This window comes from Sorex fumeus, unplaced genomic scaffold (assembly GCF_029834395.1).
Source record: "Sorex fumeus unplaced genomic scaffold, SorFum_2.1 ptg000024l, whole genome shotgun sequence".
Lineage (NCBI taxonomy): Eukaryota > Metazoa > Chordata > Mammalia > Eulipotyphla > Soricidae > Sorex > Sorex fumeus.
This window is the reverse complement of record NW_026606081.1, coordinates 54,186,984-54,208,562: the sequence shown is the minus strand read 5'-3', so window position 1 is coordinate 54,208,562 and position 21,579 is coordinate 54,186,984. Positions and strand designations below refer to the sequence as shown.

The 21,579-nt window shown below is 56.1% G+C and overlaps 1 protein-coding gene across 7 annotated transcripts in view; it reads left to right on the top strand.

Annotated features, from left to right (window-relative positions):
- The window catches only part of DLGAP2 (DLG associated protein 2), a 259,502-nt gene that overhangs the window by 215,339 nt on the left and 22,584 nt on the right, over positions 1 to 21,579 (top strand). For all 7 annotated transcript variants that reach the window (XM_056114028.1, XM_056114026.1, XM_056114030.1 and 4 more), the window contains 2 exons: positions 14,681 to 14,746; positions 19,693 to 20,759. In XM_056114028.1, coding sequence (XP_055970003.1) covers positions 14,681 to 14,746; positions 19,693 to 20,759 — 1,133 coding nt within the window. The remainder of the gene's footprint in view (positions 1 to 14,680; positions 14,747 to 19,692; positions 20,760 to 21,579) is intronic.

Here is a 21,579-nt window from a genome sequence, read left to right as displayed (position 1 = left end):
TACCAAGTGTCGGGGGAGAGAGCAGGAGAGAGGGAGAGAAAGAGAGAGGGCATAAGCCACTGAATTGGGAATGGAAGCATCACTACAAGTAGGAATAAAAAGGGTTCTAGGAGAATATCATGAGTATGAGTATACACCCACAAGTGTGTATATATATATATATATATATATATATATATATATATATAATCTCCACATGAGTGTATAGCCCAGAAGTGGAAAACCTCATGCAAGAATGCAAATTATCTCAACTGAAGAAGAAATTGGGCGGCAGGTAACAGGTTGAGATCCAATTAGTAATTAAAAACCTCTGAGCAGAACTGTCCAGGACCAGTGACCCAATTATGCAGGACACAGGATATCAATTCTTCTTAAACTCTTCCAGAGGAGGAGAAAACCCTTCCTAGCATGTTGCTGAGACCAGCATAAGCTTGACACCAAAGCTCAGTAGAGATTGCAAGGAAGGAATATTATAGTTTAATATCCCTGTGAATACAGGTGCAGAAATTCTCCACCTAATACCACAAACCTAAACCAATTGCATAGTAAATGTCCGTGTACTGTTTCCCAGTAAAATTTGTACAAGAAATATGTCAGCACTGGACTTACACATGTCCGTTGTCAATTTAGTCCCTGGCACCATGTTTGGTCTCCAGAGCACTTATAGGTGTCAGAACACAGCCCAAAGTAAACCTGAGCACTGCCAGGTATGGCCCAAATCACACACACACCCCCAAAAGGAAGTGCAAGTCAATTAAAACTTAAATAGTTAATAAATCTGGTAACAGTAAGTTATGAGAAGTTGGTTGATCCTAAGAAATAATCAACACCACATTCAGGGGGAAAGAAAGTCTCCAAGCAGCTCAGCCAATGCTGGAGACGCAACGAAGTCTTACCAACTTGGGTCGGAGCAATAGTACAGCGGGTAGGGCGTTTGCCTTGCATGCGGCCAACCTGGGTTCGATTTCCAGCATCCCATATGGTCCCCACAGCACCTCCAGGAGTAATTCCTGAGTGCAGAGCCAGGAGTAACCCCTGAGCATTGCTAGGTGTGACCCAAAAAGCAAAGTCTTACCAACTCTCACACCCAGAACTGGCTGAACTAAGTCTCTTCCTCAGCACAATATGAGTCATTTGGGAAGAACCCGCAGTGGTAAGGTTCACACACTTAGTAACAGAAGGTCGCTTCTCCAAGAAACGTGTGATCCTTCACGTATGTGAAAAATGCACCAACGCAGGGCAACCTCTGATGGCAAGCAAGGAGATGGGGTCGAGTCTGTGGTCCTCATGAGCTCCATATCCCCCTCCAAAATGTGCTGCCCCAGGGGCTCTGGGGCCCAGAACCCCATTTCTGAGGTGCCTAGTTCAGCAGGAAGATCTCAGGGGAGGCAGCCTCCTGCAGTCTCTAGAATCCTCATCTCCTCCTGAAACTCTTCATTCTCCAAGATGAAGGACACTGGGGTCGAAAATCTGGCCATGGATCTTACAAGATGCAGAAACTAACTCAAAGCAGACAAAGCCACGATGTGAAATGAAACCCTCAACCCTCTGGAGCCGCTGGAGCAAGAACGAGGAGTTGGGGCTGGCAGTGGCTTCAGACCTGAGCAGGCTCTGAAAGAAAAGAGTAATTAATTGGACTTCATCAAAATGAAAAGCTTCTCTGGGAGGCACTTGAGAAATAAACACACACTTGACAAAATCTCTGCAAAACAGCCTTGGCTGAGATCTGGGTGAAGCAGAAATCTTGTGGTTTTGATGGAATCTGCTGGAAAGGATTAGAAGTACCTCACACCTGGTCACACCCTCCTCTTCCCACACCTGGTTACAGTCTCCTTGTCCCCACACCTGGTCACACCTTCCTCCTCCCCACACCTGGTCACATCTTCCTCCTCCCCACACCTGGTCACACCCTCCTCCTCACACCTGATCACACCCTGCTTTTCCCCACACCTGGTCACTGCCCTTCCTGCTCCATGGACGAGGACATAGTCATGCACTGGGACATGTTTATGTGTGGGGACATGGGCAGAACGGGCTCCTATGTGGATATGTGGGCTGGGCCGTGGCCAGGCACAGGAGAGTGGGCTGTGTCCATGCACTGGGGCTGCTCTGTGGACGGGAGACCTTCTCTGGGCCCTCCAGCCCCACCGGGTCATGCACGTGGGTAAGAAGCACCCTCCCAGCCACCTGCCAGCCCCTGCCCGTGCTTTCTGCGTTTGAGATTTCAGGGCTTGACTGAGAGCAGGGACCGGAGGATGCCCTGTGGTGAGCCGGGAGGCAGGGTTCACTGACTGCCCAGGCGGAATGCTGGCCCTCTCCCTCAGGCACCTGCGCTTATGATGCACTGAACTGTGACCGCGACCGTGCCGGGGAGCAGGTGGGTCAGTCACGGCAGGACTGAGCAGCCCGGGTCCATGCACAGAACAGGGGCTGGTTCTGCTTCAGTCTGTCTCGGCATGGGAGAAGCAGGGTTTGTCCTCTACAGAGTAAAGATGCAAGGGCAGTCCATCGGGGCCACCTGCAACTGGACCTTAGGTCCTTCTCCGTGCCTTGGGATGTCTTTGGGCGAGCAGAGGGTGGTTGGGCATGGCCACCAGCAGGAGGCAGAGAGCCGGTGTGAGGTGTGATGCAGAGTCCGTGGGACCTGCTGAGCTACTGCTGCTGCAGCCTCTGCCTGCCCGGGAGGGTGATTTTATGGTTCATTAATAGATTCTGGTGCACAGTGAAAATTTATAAATTCAGTCAGTTTGAATTCCCTGCTCCTCTGTGTCATCTGTGGGCTGTGGCTCCTTTGGGTCGGCTTTGCTATATCTAAGTGAGCATCAGAAACGGCCCTTGCTGCTAAGACCCCTGGGGCCGGAGACAGCACAGAACAGCCGACCTGGGCCCAGTCCCCAGAACCCTGTTTTTATGCCCCCAGCTCTGCTAGGAGGGATGCCTGAGTGCAGAGCCAGGAATAAGCCCTGAGTACTGCTGGGGGTGTTGTCCCAGAACCAGAAAGAAAAATGCTAAAGTCTTCAAACCATGCAGGCATCTGGATGGGGGTTCTTTGGGTGTTCCAGGTGCTGTGTTTGGGCCACGGGATGTGTTTGCCCCTTTCCAGCACCAGCAAGACCTGGGAAGCCCCTCGAGGCCCTGAATGCTGGTGGTGAGACTGTGGGAGGCCTCCAGGATAGAGATGGCTTGGGGAGGGGTGGTGCAGTGCAGCCTGTCACTGCTTCCTGCCTTCGTCATGCTTGCAAAGGTGTGAAGTTCTGTGGGCAGCACATGTGAGTTCCGTGCCCTGCACAGTCCTGCTGGCCCCATGCAGAGCACCCGTCACCTCACTGCCACGTTCCTCACTTTCCATGAAAATCGACTCGTGCAACGTAGCTTGTCTCCAGGAGATGCGTCTTCTGTGGAAGGTGGGTGTGAGTCACTGAGGAGGCTGTACCTGGTCCCAGGTACACCCTGAGGGACCCCCACGTTGACACAGCAGCCCTGGCTGAACCCCAACAAGCACAGAGGCCCCACAACTAACCCCCACATTCATGCACTATGCTAGGCTGAACCCACAGATCCCACAGATAAACAGTGATAGTCTGAACCCCCACACTGGACAGTGGCCCCATGGCTGACCCATCCAACATCCAGGCCTCTTGACACAGACCTGGGTCCTGAAGCTCCCAGAGGGTGAAGCCTCAGTTCCTCCCGGGGCTCCAAGACAAACCCCCAAAGGCCCATAAGCCTGAAGGCAGAGAGAATCCCTGGGGTCATGAGTGCCCACACGCTGGACTTCCCAGACACACTGTTCGGCCATATCTGGTCCACGGGAGCCTCCTGTCCCCACATCTGTCACAGCCCCTCCTCCTCCTGCCACACTCACCTGCTGGGTTGGGAGAAAAGAGAAGCAAGGGAGGGCAATGAGAGCGTTTTTTATGTAGAAATGACACATAATTTAAGAGTTCCTTTGCATAAATTAATCAACTTTGGCATCTTTTTCAAACTTTGGCAAAATATTCATTTTTATCGTGTACTTCCTGGGTGCGCTGTGGCTGTAAAGTTACTGGAGGTAAAATTGTGTTTATTCCCATGTCCAGGTGTCCATGAGCTGCCGCTGGGAGTGTGCAGGATGGACACTGGACAGACCAGGGGGAGGGGCAGGGCCAGGGCCAGAACCTTCCAAAACTGGAGACACGGCGTTTTCCCATTGGAGGATTACTCACAAGATCACAGGGTCACACAGGGCCACAGACAGGGTCCCACAGGTTCACTCACAGGGTCACTTGGTCACAAAGAGGGTTCCACAGGGTCCCACACACGGTCACAGGATCACTCACAGGCTCACCTGCAGGGTCACTCATATGCACATGTCTGTCTCCGTTACCTCGGTGACCTTAGATCCCAGCCCCGTCCTGTCCCAGGCCTGAGAAAGTTCTCCCTCCCCAATGTCCGGCCCTGAAGGAGCTGTGCGTCCCAGGCTCTGTCCTCATGCCCACGTGGCCGCAGAGGGGCCCACGGCCAGACCAAGAGAGAAAGGCCGGTATGTGGGGCCACTCTCGGAGGCCACGTCCCATGTGTTCCTCACACTCACAGTGCTCGCCGTCACTCCCATTTGTGGTCCTCAGGCCTTGGGTTGACGCTTCTGCCCTTTCTGAGATTGTGGGTGGAGGCTCAGGTGTGGGTCCCAGGCTGGGCACCGTCGAAACCGAGGCCTGCTGATGGCTTTGCTGCCCACTGTGACCTCCAGTAACCATCAGGCTCCATCGTTCCAGTTGCTTCAATAGGTTCCTGACTCTGGGCTGCTCCCTCACTGCTCTCGGCCACAGGGTCAGGGACACGGGACTCAGGGGTTCTCGAGTGGGAGGGAGGAGCAGGCAGGCCCCTGGAGATCTAGTCTCTGGGCAGTGCTGCAGGCCCGACGGCAAACTAGTCCTATGTTGAGGCCAGCAGCAAAGCCAACCCTGTGACACTCACTGGCCAGACCCCACTTGGGTGAGTGACTCTTGGGGCCACCCTCGACCCTGCCAGTGCTCTCCATGCAGGGGTGTGGAGTGTGGGTGCTATGAGGCTGGTCTAGGCCCTTCACCCTCCAGGGAGCCCCTCCTAGAGCCAGGGCTGCAGAAGCGCCCCGTGGAAGCCCCACAGCCTGCAGGGACCCATCCTCATCCAGGCCTCCTACTGGGATGAACCCTGGACTCAAGAAGACACAGGTCATAAAGACACAACATAGAGGGCACAAGGAACCCTGTGGAACCCTTGTCATGTGGACTCGGTTTACAGTGCTCAGGGTGGAAGTGAGGACAGTCTAGCTTGGGGAGGGGGGGGTAGGACCTGCCCAGCAAGGTCCCCGGGCTTCAACCCCATACTGGGTCTAGCCAGCAGAACTGGATGATGCGGGCAATGTTTCCATTCCTTGTGTGGGAGTATTTCCCACCATCGTCATCTCTGCACAAGAAAAACAACCCTTCCCCTTTCTGCAGTCTCCCAGATCCAGACAGACATAATAGAATTTACCTGCTAACTGGGTTAGTGCCACAGTCCATCTCCTTCCCCTGTAACGTGGATGACAAAACTGTGCGTGCCGGAGGGTGGGGGTGGCTGCATCCAAACAGAAGACCCAGAACTTAAATGGGGAGCAGTCGTCTGCCTGCTGTGTGGGTGCCTCTCACACCGCATCGCTTGGGTCCCTTAAGGAGAGCGTCATTTAATCTGCCGTGCCCACATCTCCAGTTCAATCCCTGCCCCAGGTCTGTGCCAGAGGCAGGTTCTGAGACCCGGGGCGGAAGCCCTGCCCAGCCGTGTCATCTGGGGCCGTATGAAGACAGTGAGCACAGAGCACAGAAAATTAGCTGTCATCGGCAATTCTCATAGAATATGCGATTGCTTATTAGCAAAACGTGTTTGGAATAATAACTGACTCACAGGCATTTTCTTACTCCAAAACTGCAAAGCACTGGGCTGGAATTATTCTTTTCTTTAAAAAAAAAAAAATCTTAAAAACCCTCTCATTAGACAGTTCTCTTTGATTCTGGTCTCCATAGAAACTGGATATTCAGATGCGTTCAGATATTTTTGTCTTGGAACTTGGACATGTGCAGAGACAAAAAAGCCAGATGCAGATGCGGCTGTGGTTTTGGATGGAGGGACAGAGGGAGAGGCCCGGGCAGGGACTTGTTAGAGAAGCGAAACAAGCCTCTCCCGCCCTCACTCCCACAAGGGCTCGGGAGGAAGCGCCCCGCAGAGGTTCCCTGCAGGGTGGCCTGGCTCCCCTCCCTACGAGCCTCTGCCCTGAGCCCACCCTGTTCACCCTGCCCCACCCTTCCCAGAAGGAAAGCCAGTCCAGTCCCTAGCTAGGCGGGGACTGTCCAGGGGCTTCCAGGTGCTGAAAAAAGTGGGACCCAGCACCACGGAGAGCTGGAAAAGTAGTCTGGGAGCTGTCCGGGGTGGAGGTGCTGAATCAGGCGGTGGGGAGCTGTCCAGTGAGTAAGTATAAACAGGAAGTGGGCACCAAGTCTTAACTTCGGACTGAGCATGTGGAATTTCTGACTTTCAGAACAGGGAGAGGGCCCCTGAGACGTTATCCATGGTCGATGGTGTCCAGCCGCCTCTGGGGAGCTGCACCCAGTTCCTCGAAGACGGTGCTGGTCAGTACTGCTGCATCTTACAAGCTAGTTAGCCCTGCAGGCAAGAGCGGTGGAGGGGCTTCTCAGCCGCCTGGCATCAGGCGGGGAAGCAGGGGGCTGGCTGTCAGGACCACACGAGCCTTCACATGTGACAGGGGTGCTCCTTTCTGTCTTCCCGGTGCTCTGCTGGGCCAGTCGGACAACCTTTGTCCCACAGGTCTGCCTCTCCTCACCCCTGCAGGGACACAGCCCCTCCCTTTCTGAGCTCAGGGTCCATTCCCCGGGAGAAGCCCGTCCACCTTCCCAGGTTCACCTCCCCCAGCCCAAGCACTGTGCCTACCGGCCCTTCCCTGGCCTCCCATTCTGGCTGCCTCTCAGCACCCTGAAGGCCAGTGGAACCCTTGGTGCTATGGGGTGGCTGAGACCTTTGCCTGCCGTGCACTGCTCAGTGAGCTGTGCAGAGCAGAGATCACCCCTCCAGAGAACAGGGCCAGCCGCAGTGCCTGCCCACCCAGTGTCAGCTCCTGGTTCTCTGTGTTGGGGAGGCCTGGTGGTTGCTGTGTTTCACCCGCAGTTTATAGGGGGTTAAAGATCCTGCTGCCATTTTGCGTTGTACTTGGCAGCGATTCCTTGTTGGCCTTAAGACAACTTCTTTGTTCCAGAAGTTGTAGATCCCACAGCATTCTGCCTCTCAGAGGCCTTCCCAGGCACGCCCTGGCTGGTCCTGGTGTGCGACTCTTGGTCATGCAGAGGAACAGAAGGTTCTAGGCAGTTTCTGAGCATCCACGGCTGCTCGTGTTTATGCCGCTTCCCTGCAGGACTGAGACCGTGTCAGTTCGACAGTTCTCTGGGCGTCCCCATAGAGGGGTCTCTGGACAGTCCATTCCTGTTCAGACTCAGCTTTGCTGACTGTCGGTTTGCTGGTACCTAAGAGCTTCCCAGGATTCTGACAGTGAAGTCTTGGGAACAATTCAATGGTAGAAACTCACTAAACCTACAATCAGAAGTATCACCTTTTCTGCTGCAAACTGAGTTTTTTTTTTCATTGAAAAGCAACTACTGCCAAAGAAGCACAAGCCACAGTCATTGAGCGCTTAAAATGACACAGATTGTTGATTGTGTGGAATGCTTCTGTTCTCAGTGGTGGACAAATATTGAAGATCTCTATGTTTAAACATCAGCACCCCTGGCACTGATAAAAATTATTCTTGAGAAGTAAGTCGGTCATGCAGGTGGGCCGGCCCTGTGGTCAGACCCAGGATCCAAGGACCAGACCCAGGATCTCTGCATGAGGCCCTCTGCACGCAGGCCAGCTGCTCGGTGGCCTGGGTGACCTGGCCGCGATGCCCGTCCTGGAGGCACCAGGCAGTCCAGGAGGGCTTCCTGCTGCTGTGGATGAAAGCATCAGCTAGGTCTTTCTCCTGCACTCTCTGCCCTGCCTTATTCATGGGGTTCCCTCAAGAAGATGCCAGTCTGAGGTGATGGGCCAGTCACAGAAGTAGACAAGGGTTGGGGTTTGATCAGTGCTGCCCACTGTCCTGAAGTGGGCCCCAGACTTGGATAGGATGGCCGTAGGCAAAAAGGTGGTGGGAGTCAACTGCCCAATTGGCGCAGCCTCTGGAAAGCAAGTGTGTCCTTCATGAGCAGCTTAGAGACCCGCTCCAATGCCTCAATATACCTGGCAGGGAGGGAGCCACTTGGACGCGTCCCCAGCCCAGCAACACCAGCGGCAGGATCCACGCCTGAGCCTCACGAACGCGGCAGCTTCCTCGGGGCCCTCTCCCTCTCCACCCACATTTTGTTTCTCTTTCCCAACGGACAAGAAGCATCCGAGGGCCCAGCCTCGGCCCCACCCACCTCTCAGAGCATCTCTTACGGCATCAGAGGCCGGACCGTGACCCTGACCTCCTCTTCCTGCCAGAGCGCTTTACACTGTGAGGCGGGGAAACTAAATTGCGTCTGTTCCCTGCTCTTAATGAGAGCCGCATTTTCTTCCTGCGGTGCATTTGGAAATGAAATTTCTGAATTCGTAGCGACAGGGACCCTTCGATTAGGTCATTGTTCCGAGGCACCAGCACTCAGGCGTTCAGAGCAGCCTTTTAGGGTTTGAGTGGAGGCTAATCTAGTGCACAGCGCACCTCTCTCTCTCATTGTTCTGACCGGCAGGACTGGCTTTGACCTTGCTGTCACCCAAGGGCACACATTTAGACAGGCTGTTAGCAGGCAGTGCAGGGTGGTGCGGCTTTAGAGAGCAGGAGACCGTGGCCCCTTCGGCGACCCCTGTGTCACTGGTTTTAGACCAGTCTCCCACAGAACATTCCAGAATGCTACCTGAGCTGCCTCTAGGACTCAAGTCAAGCCTCTCCCTACAGGAGGCAGAGAGTGTTTCCTGGGCTGGGTTCTCGTACACGCACTTGGGAAAGATGCGTCTTCCAAGAGCATTCCTTCTCCATGCACCTGGGAAGGTTCCCCGGGACCGCTGCTTCAGCCCGCACCGTGTCCCCAAGCTGTGCAGTGCTGGCCTGCGTGTTCGTGTGGAATGAGCATGTGTCACAACAGGGGCCTCAGCCCCTCCTCTGCCTCCTGCCTGCCCTTTGCACATCATTTTGCTTCTTGATGGAGAGAAAAGTGCTGAAAAGGACTCTCGCTGGAGGCGTGTCTGCGGGTACTGGGATAAAGGTAATGCACACTGTCAGTTTCCAGGAGGGGTATGCTGACTCTGATGACGATGAAACTCTGTGTGTGCTTGCACCAACATCAGCTCCTAGGCCACTGAAGTTCCTAAATTCTGGGGATCTGAACCATTAATCTCCTCAGAAATGGAGTCACATCACACGGATGTTAGGATTCAGCCTCTCACCTAGGAGAAGCACGGGGTCCATCCCAGAAGGGTAGAGTCTGCACAGCTGCGGTGCTCTCTGCCTCAGCCCCCACTCACCATAGCCACCACCCAGCATGTGGGATGCGGCACTGGCTTCTGTCCTGTGAGTGGTTGTTGGGGTTGGTATGAAGAAATCAGACGGTCAATCCTGACACTTCACACAGACCTTCCTCCTGCCCCTTCCCGGGACTGCAACTTCTTCCTGTGCCCGTCTCTCAGCAGGTGTGGGAGGTGGCGCGTTTGGAGGAGTGAACAGACATGGCCCGGGAGAACAAGGGCCAGCCCTGTGCCTCAGCCCCCGGGGACTCTGACTGACAGCTGACAGCTGTCGATGGCTGAGGGATGGGTGAGGGAGGATCGAGGGAAGCAGATTGGCAGCCGAGGGATGGGTGATGGATAGACAGGGAGACGGTAGAGAGACAGTAGAGACAGACCTGATACACGGACCCAGGAACGGCGAGTGACAGGTAGACTGATGAGAGATCCTGAACGTGGTTTCTTGTGTTTTTATCCAGCTCATATATTAGATCGGGGCAATATTTTCTCCAGTTCACTTGATGACAGCGCATCATTTATTGTGCTCTGTCTCTCGGAGGACCTGAGGTGGAGCAGAGAGTGAGGACTGGTTTTCCCTGTTTTTCTGAGCCTCCCAAACAGTGATCAGATAACCAGGACAACAACTGGCGATTCTCAGCCAAAAACGCAGCTCAGTGTGGACACCCAGCGTGGGGTCAGATTGGACACCCAGATGAGTCCATGCAAGCACCCAGGGTGGGGTTGGTGTGGACACCCAGGATGGGGTCAGTATGGACACCTAGAGTGGGGTTAGTGTGGACACCCAGGATGAGAGTGAGTGTGAAGACCATGGTTGGTAAGTGTGGACACCCAGGGTGGGGTCAGTATGGGTACCCAGGGTGGGGGTCAGTGTAGACACTCGGATGGGGTTGGTGTGGACACCCAGGGTGGGATCACTGTGAAGAACAGGGTGGGGTTGGTGTGGACCCAAGATCGAGGTGCTGCTCAGGCCCTATGCTTCTGGGAGGCCCTTGGCCCAGGTGTGGTGGGGGGGGACGTGAGCCCGCATGCAGGACTGCTCCCTGGCCACCAACTCTGGCCCCAGGAATGGTTCCTTCTCCCTAGGCTGCTGCCCCATGGCGCCCATCTGCCAGCACCAGCCCCTGCACACAGCCTGTGTGTGCTGAGAGGTACTGAGGCCCAGGGGTACACAGGGCTGGAGGGAGCCCAACCCTTCCTTCCTGCAGACCCAGTGGTGTCCTTGGAGTGACAGTGGCCTCCAGCGGTCAGTCTGAGCCCCGTGGGAAGGAAGGGGCTGTTTTCCCGGTGGCCAGAAACCAGGTGATTGGATTCCCCGCACCTTTGGCAACAGGTGTGGGTGGAAGGGCCTGGAGCTAGAGCCACACATCGGGCCGAGCTCTGTCCTTGGGCCCCCGACAATCTCCCAGCTGCTCCCGCCCTGCACTGCGAACAGGCATCCCCAGAGGCTATGTGGGAGAAACTCCTGGCCCACCAAAACTCCTGCGGCTCCAGCCCAGACACGCACAGGGCCTTCCCCTGAGCTCCTGTGTGCGGCTCAGAGCCCTGTCCTGGCGTGCATGCCAGGGCGAGGGGCATTGCTGAGTCCTCCAGTCCCACGACGCATGGCTCATCAGGATCTGCTGTAAAACCTTAGTGCGGCTGGGAGCGCCAAGGATTTAACTCAACACTCATTTGGAATTTAGATTTAGAACATTTCACATAAAAAAAGATAATCAATGTCACTTTTGAAGTGAGTAACGTTTGCGTCTCGTGGCAGACGGTGCATGCTCCCGCTCGGGGCTTGGGCTATGTGGAGTTGACACTCAGCTCTTTGGTCTTTTCCTCTCTGTCCTGAGCTCAGGGAACTTAGAGCCGAACATCTCTTGGGACGGGGTTCGCTGCTGGCTGGGTTCCCCTGGCTGGAGGCAGGCGAAGGGTGACTCACGCGGCCTGGATGCAGGGAGCCTGGTGTGCACAGCCCACTTCCCCACATCTCTTGGGCCCACTTAGCGTTGTCTCAGGACGAGGATTGTGTCCCGGAAACTTGGACTTAATTTCCGAGCCTGTTTTCCCAGGAGGGTGGACTGTGCGGATTGTAGGGGCGGCTTCTGCTGGGCCTTAGTTCGGGTCTGAAGCAACCAGACATGGGGGGATCCTGCAAGGGGCAACGGCCAGAAGCTGGTGGTGAGCTGTCAGTGCTGAGCCCTCACTGGCCCTCAGTCAGTCCTCAAAGTGCAGACCACGAGGCTTTCTGCGGAAGTTAATGTGGAAGCATCTGAGACTGCAATGCGGTGGGCTTGGAGCTCATCCCAGCCCAGACCCCGAGGCCCCGTGGATAGGCACTGGCGACCTGGTGTGGGCGGGGCCCCGTGAGGCCCAGCAGAAAGTGGGGACACCTCAGGGAAAGTGTAGGGCCACAGCCACGCTGGGGGGGCCCCAGTCCTGGGTCAAGCCGGAATGAAACCTTGGCCTGAGAGCTGAAGCATCAGACTGTCCTGTGGCCGAGTTTAGACTCTGTGTCCCAGCGGCAGGGCAGAGCCTCGCCATGCTGGGCAAGCGGGTCCCAGGGAGCCCCAGGGGTGGCATGACTCTGAGTGCTGGGAGCCCAGATGCAAGTATCCAGGTGCTGGACTCCACCCCAGGCACTGGGACCCTAGAACTGTACCTCCAGGTGCTGGGACCCTGGACACAGGGTGCTTGGGGAATAGCAACCAGGTGGGATGTCAGTTTGGGGGGCAGTGAGAGGCACTTGCGCCTCTACTAAGAACCTCTCCTGTCTGTGCCCCAAGAACGGATGGTGGTTTATGCGCCCACATGGCCACCTGTCACCCTGTCCCTGAACTCTGCGCCCAGCCCGCGCCTTGGCACAGCCACGGGCACCATTCCAGGCCTCTGTCCTTGGGGGTGGGATTCCTGGTGGAAGACACCAACCTGTGGGTGAGGCAGGGACAGGCCACGTGCAGCTCCTAGCTGGCCTGTGTGTGTGACGTTTGTACATGAGTTTAGCCAAGGGGAGTGGGGACAGCCCCAGGGTACAAGGGAAACCCCCTGCTGGGGCTGAAGGCTCTTCACTGGCTGCATCTCCAGGACTCCTTTTTGGCCAAAAATGGGAAGGTGGGTACATTTACACAGTGCTCAAATCCCTCTCTTTGGTCTCCCTTGAACCACAGTCCTCTGATCTCCAGCCCAGCAGCCGCCCTCTGTCCTCTGTGACCTCAGAGCCGACCAGCTGTCCACTGTCCCCAGGACTTAGTGTCCACCCCCATATGGCCAGTGTGTCTGTCTGCTGTGTGCTACCTGTCACCCTCATGCTCTCTCCTCCTGGAAACGTATGTGTCAAATCTCGTGGGTTGTTCCACGTCTCTGTGTATGAACCAAGGAGAAGAGATGAGATTGAGATGGAATATTTGTTGTTTCCGTTCCCTGATTCCATTCTGACCAGCCTCGTGCGGATCCTTCCGACAGGCCATGCGGCGGCCGTCTCCGTGGCAACCGGATTTAGTTAGAAGCACACGTTATATTTCAAACAGATGAAAACAGCCGCCTTTGGCTTCCTGCTAAAGCCGGTGTCCTTGCCAGCTGATGAGTAGGCTGGCAGGAAAGCCAAGCCTGAGTGTGCCAGCAGCCCTGCGCGGTCCGGGAGACCCTTTGAACAAGCTGTGAAAGCACTTAGCCCCATGCACTTAGCAGATGGAAAGCATGGATCTAGCACTGCCTGGATGGATGTGGCACTGAGATCACACACACACACAGACACACACACACACACACACACACATGTACACACACCCAGACACGCACACATTCATGGGTGCACACACACACGCTCAGACAGACCCACACATGCACACACATCCACACAGACATACATACACAGACATATAGACAGGCACACACACATGGGCACACGCACACAAAGACACACTCACACACATGCTCAGACACAGATGCACACACAGACACACACAGACATACACACACACAGGCGCGTGCACACACAGACACACACATGCACACACACAGACACACTCACTACTCAGAACCAGGGACCACATGCTCCTGTGAAATTAAATTCTCCCACAGCTTTACAGGGCAGCTAATGGGACCTCACTCAAGACCCACTTTCCTAGCAGTGTGCCCTGAGCTGATTGGACTAGAGAGGTGCCAGTCTGCCGAGTTGCAGGTGGCAGTTCCAGAGGTGTGTGCAGGTATGAGCTGGCCTGCTCACCTGTGACCATATCCACAGTCCCCAGTGCTAGACTGGGCCAGGCTGTGTCACAGAAGCCCCCAGCCCTGCGGCAGTGCGGGCAGAGGCCCAGGCCGAGGAGGCTGCCCGGGAGCCCGCCTCGTGCCCTCCCATGGACCAAAGCCTCACAGCTGCCTACCATGACTCCCCAATGCCACTGCCACTACCCAAGACCTACTGGAACACAGCACAGTGACTGAAGGGCCCCAAGGGAGGTGGGGACAGCAGTGATGCAGGGAGGGCAAGCAAGGCCTTCCCGGCAGCAAAGTGCTCTGAGGTGTGTGTTGGGCACCCTGTGGGGGACAGGCTGGGGGTCTGTGAGCCCTATGGGGAACAGACCAGGAGACAGGGCCCCCTGTGGGAGACAGTTCAGGGTCTGGGTGTCCTGAGGCATATAGGGCAGAGGGAATAGCTCTGCCATGGGGGACAGGCCAGGGGTCTGGGAATCCTGGTGCCATAGGAGCTGCTGTCCAGTGGCCAGCATGGCATAGTGCCTTTGAACTCTCTGCCATGTGAGGGGGTGTGGGCCTGCACCAGGGGTGTCTGTGTGTGGTGACCCTGTGTGACCATGTGTGCTCAGACATGGCTGTGTAACCAGGAGTGACTGTGACTAGGCGTGGTCATACATGATTGTGTGACCAAGTGTGACTTGTGTGACTAGGCCCACGATCATGTGTGATTGTATGCTCAGGCATGGCTGTACGTGACCAGGCATGGTCATGTGTGATTGTATGATCAGGTATGGCTGTGTGTGACCAGGTATGGTCGTGTGTGATTGTATGACCAGGCATGGCTGTGTGTGACCAGGTATGGTCATGTGTGATTGTATGATCAGGCATGGCTGTGCGTGACCAGGCATGGCTGGCATGTGCCCTCCCAGGACTCCAGTGTAACTCTGTTTTTCTCTTTCAGAGGAAGAGGCCGGGGACTTGACACAGACGGGCATCAGCTTCCCGGGGCCAACCGAGGAGGACCTAGGTACAATACCAGCATTCCCCCCACCCCTCCTGGAGCTGGGGACCCCCTGCCTCGCAGGGCATGATGCCTGAGCTTGGCAGTGGGTCTGAAGCAGGCGTGGGATGACTCGACCTCTGTAAGGGGAAGTGCAGGAGGGGCTCCTATGTTTGCACACCTGCCTCAGGGGCCCCAGGGAGGAAGCAGGAGCCTGGGTGATCCACGCAGCAATGAGATCAGCCACCACGTCAGCTGGTGGGTCTGAGCCCCCTGGGGCCAGACACGACTGAGTTCCACAGACACACAGGCACACACACACACACACACACACACACACCGGATAGACATGCATAGACCCACACAGACACACCCATACACACGAACACAAAGTTACACAGACACACACATGCACACAAACACACAAGTGGCAGATAGACACATGCAGACCCACAGACACACCCATACACACAAACACAAAGTTACACAGACATAAACAGGCACACACCCAAACACACAAGGGATAGACACACGTAGAACCACACAAACACACCCACACCCATACACACGAATACAAAGTTACACAAACACAGGCACATACAAACACACAAGGGATAGATAGACACACATAGACCCACACAGACTTACCCATACACACAAACACAAAGTTACACACACAGACGCATTCACAAACACACGAGATAAACACATGCAAAAGACATAGATATACACAGACACAATCATACAACAGATACAAAGTTAAACAGACCCACACAGCCACATACATAAACAACAAAGAGATAGACACACAGACAATCTTCCACACACACTCATAAAAAGACATGTACACATAGACACACACAGACGCATATACACACACAGTAACCCCACAGGCATCTCTGCATGCTGAGTCAGCCCCAGAGCGAGTGGTGGTTATAAAACACGACTATATTTACTGAATGTAATAGAAAAGTGAGTGGGTGTTTATGTGGAACATAAAATTGTTACACACTGTAAAACACGCATTTTCTATAAGAAGTCATACTTCTAAGTGGGACTGTGACCAGCTTCTGTTCACTGAGCTTTCCTGCACCGGCCCGAACTCCTACCTGCCAGGTCAGGGAGAGGGCTCACCTTGAGCTGACTCCACTTTCCTTCCCCGTTAATTTTCTGCAGGAATAGCATGGCCCCCGTCCCATGGGAATAGACTGAGCTCAGATAAGTGATGGTTCATAGACATCAGGGAAGGTCTGGTCCTGGCGATGATGAGCTATTGCGGGGATGGCTAGTGAGTGATTGGTACATGTGTCAGCCTCCTTTGCCGTCCATGATAATGAGGGAAGTGGAAGTGCTCTGCCCGTGCTTTCTTGGACACTGGGGCATGCCATGTGCCCATGCGTGGGACATAGGTACTTACTATCCTGCCCGCAGGCACAGGATCTGTCTGGCTGCCCTAGGAGACTCAGTGCTCCAAGAAGCAGAGCTGTGTAACTTCTGAGGCGTCAACTGGTGGTTTGGAGGGATGAGAGGATGGTAAAGGGCCATGTGTGGGGTCCTGCCCGACTCCTGTGCAGTGGTGGCTGTCGAGGCAAACGTCTGGAACATGGTGGCTGGGAGCTGGAGTCCCACACAGGGTTCGATGAAGAGAAAGGGAGCCCCACACAGAGTTCCAGAGAGAGAGAGAGGAAGCCCCATGCAGGGTTCCACAGAGAGAGACACAGCTGTACCGCTAGCAGAACCACTACCAACTCCTCCACTTTATTCATCTCCAACCTTCCTCCTTTTTCATCCCCCAACTCCCACCTGTTCCCATCACATCATCTCTTCTCTCACTGTGCCAGGACTGGGACTGCCAAGTGGGTCCCTGGGTACATGGTGAAGGACCACCAGCCTCTGCTCCAGCCAGCACTTGGCTCTGAGGGGAGCCCCAGAGCCTCAGGGCTATGGATTGCCCTGTACCCCACAAAGATACTGTCTCCAGGGCCCTTCTGTTCTGCTGTGGCTACATAGTCGGGCCCAGACTGGGTTTCTGGCTAGGCACCCATGGGCGAGAATGCTGCGTGTGACTGCTGTCTCTCCATGGGGCGGCTGGAGGCTGTGGTGGCCACGTGGCTCCTGGGCGCTTGTCTCTACACAGTCCCGGCTACCGGAAAGCAGCTTTGCTAGCAGTCTGCATGGTTCTCCACACACACACACACATACATGTGCTCACACATGTGTGTGCATGTGGGAAGTCTCAGCCCAGCACCAAGGTCTTCCCACACCTCCACTGGCTCTGACTGACCTGGGACAGGCCACATCCTCGGGTTGTACCACACAGCCTGTCTTCCACCTCCCCCTCACCACCACTCCGCCCCAGGCCTGTGACGTGCACTGCCGCGCTATCCCAGGTTCATGTCAGAGGGTTTCCCTGGAGGTGTGATGTATTCGGAGAACTCATCATTTACCTCTCACTGGCCTGGGAATGAAGAAGTCAACACGACCTAAAACATGTCAGTGACTTCTGATTCCCAATTTACATTTGCTTATGAAGTAATTCTCAAAACAATCCCCCTGTGTTTTGGAGCGGGCGCTCTGCCGTGTTTGAGAGCCAGACATTTGTAAAAGGCTGTTCAGAATGGAAGTATAAGATAATCCCTCTGATCCACGCAAGTAAGATAAACAACTGCAGGTTGGAGCTCAGTCCTGAGCCCATCAGACACTTGCCTGGCAAGCAGCTGCTTCTGGCCATGCCACTGTGTCCCCAGGTCTGATGTATGTTCTCCTGAGTGTGGCCTGGGGTCACCCCTGGACACCATCACCAATGGCCCCCGAGCATGGCAGGCAGTGCCCAGAAAACAGGGCAAAGCTAAAAGCCATGGCTGTGAATTAGAGTATTTTTCTGATTTGTATCAAGAGCATTTCAAGGGAAAGGGACTCAAGAAACAACCATGGTTACTTCTGTGAACTTCAATGTGTATTTCGTGAGGCAGGTTTTCTCACACAGGCCATATCTGAAGTGACTTTTTGGCCTCACGAGTTATGGGATTAGATTTAGAGCTGATAGCAATTTTCTTTTGTACTTTGAAAGTCATCATTTTGAGGGGTAGAATAAAGAGCTGGTTAAAAGCTATTTTTTAGCCCATAAATAAAAAGTCATTGTGTAATTAAGTATAATTAGGCTTCAAGTGTGCTCACCAAAAATGCGTAATTGAAAAGAGAAAGAAGTTCTGAAAGGAGCTGAAGGGTTTAATGCCCTCCTTGTGTTCACATTATCTACCAAGGCGCAGAGCTGTGAAAGCATCTTCGAAAGGACTCTGGCACATGGGGAGCTGGGGTAAGACGGCTTGTCTGGGCCTGCTCTAGGCGGCTGACCAGAGCCTCGTCCAGGTCTGAGTGTGAGGCGGGGATGCACAATGAGGAACCACTCCTAGGTCCTGATGTCCATGGGGTGTGGGCCTGAGCTGCATGCAGATGGGTGGGTGTCATGTGCGTACATGTCACATCCCCCTCAGAGGGGACATCACTCCTGTGTGATCGTTACCAGCTTGGAAGCTCGGGGTTGTGGCCCCGAGTGCAGTCACTTGACTGAAATGAACTTAAATTGATTTACGGTTGATAATCAGTCTCATCTGTCCCTGGACTACGCAGGGCCGGGGCCTCTGGGTCGAAGGGGTTGTGTGTGGCAAACGTCGACCACACCCTGCTCTAACCGTGCTGACCTTCCCACATCTCTCCAGGCACTATCTAGCAGAGACCCTTGGCCAGCAGGAAAAACAGGTGCGGCCTGGGGCTCTCTGTGCTCCATCCCAGTTTCTATGCTCTGTCTGTGTGTGGTCCAGGAGGGCAGCCACAGAAGCCAGGGTGCTGGGTGATGCTCTACCCTCCTCCTGGGTTCTGCCACTAGCAGAGGAACAGAGAGAAAGGTCTTCTTGGCGCCCATACCCTGTGGTGCAGGAACAAACCCCCAGACTGAGCTCCGTAGTTTTCCAGGCACTTGGCTGTGCCTCAGGGACCACGAGTGGCAGCTGGTGGCTCACCAGCCCATGTCCTCCAGTGCTGTGGGTGGCTGGCCAAAGCCCTGCACCATGCAGCTAACCAGTGGTAGGACGTGTGCTCTCCCAGGTCTGAGGGACACATATGTCTCCCATGTCTGAGAGACTGAGGGACACCTGTGTCTCCCAGGACTGGGACTGAGGGATGCATATATCTCCTGGGTCTGAAAGTCTGAGGGACTGAGGCACACATGTGTCTCCCAGGACTGGGACTGAGGAACACATGTGTCTCCTAGGTCTGAGGGACTAAAGGACACATGTGTTTCCTGGGCCTGTGGGATTGAGGGACACATATGACTCTTGGGTCTGTGGAATACATGTGTCTCTTGGGTCTGAGGAACACATGTGTCTCCTGGGCCTGAAGGCCTGAGGGATGTGTGTCACCTGGGTATAAGGATCTGGGAACTGGGGATCATAGATCTCCTGGGAATGAGGGGCCAAGGGAAGCACCTTTCTCTGGGAATGAAGGACTGAGGGCCCGAGGATCTGACGGGCGTGTGTGTTTCTCAGGTCTGTGGGTTCTAGGGATGCGTGTGTCTCCTGGGAGTGAAGGGCTGAAGGACTGAGGGATGTGTGTATCTCCCAGGACTGAGGGTCTGAGGGACATCTCCTGAGTCTGAGGGATGGAGGGACAGGTGTCTCCCAGGTCTAAGGGACATATTTGTCTCCCAGGATGAGGGACTGAGGGACATGTGTGTCTCCTGGAACTGAGGGATGCCTGTCTCCTCTGATTGTCACCCGTTGACAGCCACAGCCACGCTTTCAGTAGAGCTGGGGGTGCCTCCATCTGTGCAAACATTCAAGTGAGGTCTCTGTCCTGGAGCCCCTACCCGCCCCCCAGGGGCTCAGACCAGAAGGGAGCCCCCACAGGGGGGCGGGGGGAGTGAGCAGGGCCTGGGGCCGGTGCTCGTCTCAGCGGTGGCTCTGCTCTCTCCTCAGACCAGAGCTACTCATGGTCGCCGTCACCCCACTTCAATGAGGAGCGCTGTTCTCCCGCACCCAGGAACATGAAGGGCCTGGCCCCCGGCCGGAGCCCGCCCCAGCTGTGCTCCAGCCACACGTGTGGCCTGGCGCCGCCGGAGGACTGTGAGCTGGCCCACGACCACCTGCACCATGTGCCGGAGCCCCGCACGCCCTACCTGCTGAGCCCGAGCGACAGCTGCCCGCTGGAGCACCGCTGCTCGCCACGCAGCTCCGTGCACTCCGAGTGCATGCTGATGCCCATGGCGCTGGGCGCCCACGTGTCCAGCAGCACCTTCCCCCGGATGCACTACAGCTCCCACTACGACGCGCGGGACGACTGCGTCGGGTCGCACGGCAGCACCACCAAGATGAACCGCCTCCCGGCCAACCTGCTGGACCAGTTCGAGAAGCAGCTGCCGCTGCACCGGGACGGCTTCCATACGCTGCAGTACCAGCGTGCGCCCGCCGGCCCCGAGCAGCGCAGCGAGAGCCCCGGCCGCATCCGCCACCTGGTGCACTCCGTGCAGAAGCTCTTCACCAAGTCCCACTCGCTCGAGGGCTCGTCCAAGGGCCACGCCAACGGCACCAAGGGCGGCGGCCGGGTGGACGAGCCGCCACCCGGCCACCACAAGCACAGCAAGCGCAGCAAGAGCCGCGAGCGGAGGCCGGAGAGCAGGAGCAGGACGGGCCTGAGCAGCTGGTGGAGCTCGGACGACAACCTGGACAGCGACGGCACCTACCGGCCCCCCAGCGCGGCCCCCCGCCACCACTCCGACCGCCTCTCCCGCTGCTACCCCGAAGCGCTCCCCAGCCCCTTCGGGGAGCTCTCGCTGAGGACCTCCAAGAGCAACAACGACGTCAAGTGCTCGGCCTGCGAGGGCCTGGCCCTGACGCCGGACGCCAAGTACCTGACACGCAGCTCCTGGTCCACGCTGACCGTCAGCCAGGCCAAGGAGGCCTACCACAAGAGCTCCTTGAACCTGGACAAGCCGTTGAGCCACGTGGACCTCAAGCCAGCCCTGAGGCCATGCCACTACCTCCAGGTGAGTCTGCGGGGACAGCCCCGGGTGCTCGGGGTTGCACCCCCAACTCCCTCCTCTTCAGGACTGTGGGTCACGGCCAGGCGCTGGCACCAGCCGAGGAGCCAAGTGGTTTCCATATACACAGGCCGTGGGGCAGCCCAGGGGACACTGGCCATGTCCTTACTGCTCAGGCTTATGGGCCCAGGGGCCACCAGCCACACCCTGACCGCCCCACACCTGCAGGCCCAGGGGACACTGGCCACGCTCTAGCCACTCGGCCTCACACCTGCAGCTGCCGAGTCCCATAGCAGCCCTGGAGGATATGCCCGTGCCTCCTGGGTATACTGGGAACCTCCCAGGGCAGCAGTCTTGGCCGTGGGTGTTAGAGGGGACATGGAGACAGTGTCCACTGTGGGTCATCCCTCTGTTGTTAGGTTCCTGGCTGGACATCAGCAGGCTTGGAGGGATGCATGGAGGAGGGTGCAGGTGGAGGTTACAGGGAGGCGCACAGGGGAAGGGTGCAGGGGGAGATTACAGGGCCGAGGGGTGCATGGAGGAGGGTGCAGAGGGAGGGTAGAGGTGGCAGGTGTGGGTGAGCGGTGCAGGAGGAGAGTATGGGGGTAGAGGTGGGGGGGTATGGGTGGGAGCTGCAGGGCGAGGGTACAGAGAGAGGGACAACAGTGAGGAGTACAGGGGAGGGTGCAGGTCGAGTCTGTGTGAGAGCCCCGTGGACAGAGGCCAGTTCCCACATGGCAGGAGCACCTCAGGTCACAGCATACCTGTGTCCCCATGTCCTGTCCCACCTTGTCGCCAGGGGCCTTCAAGACTGTGGCATAGCAAA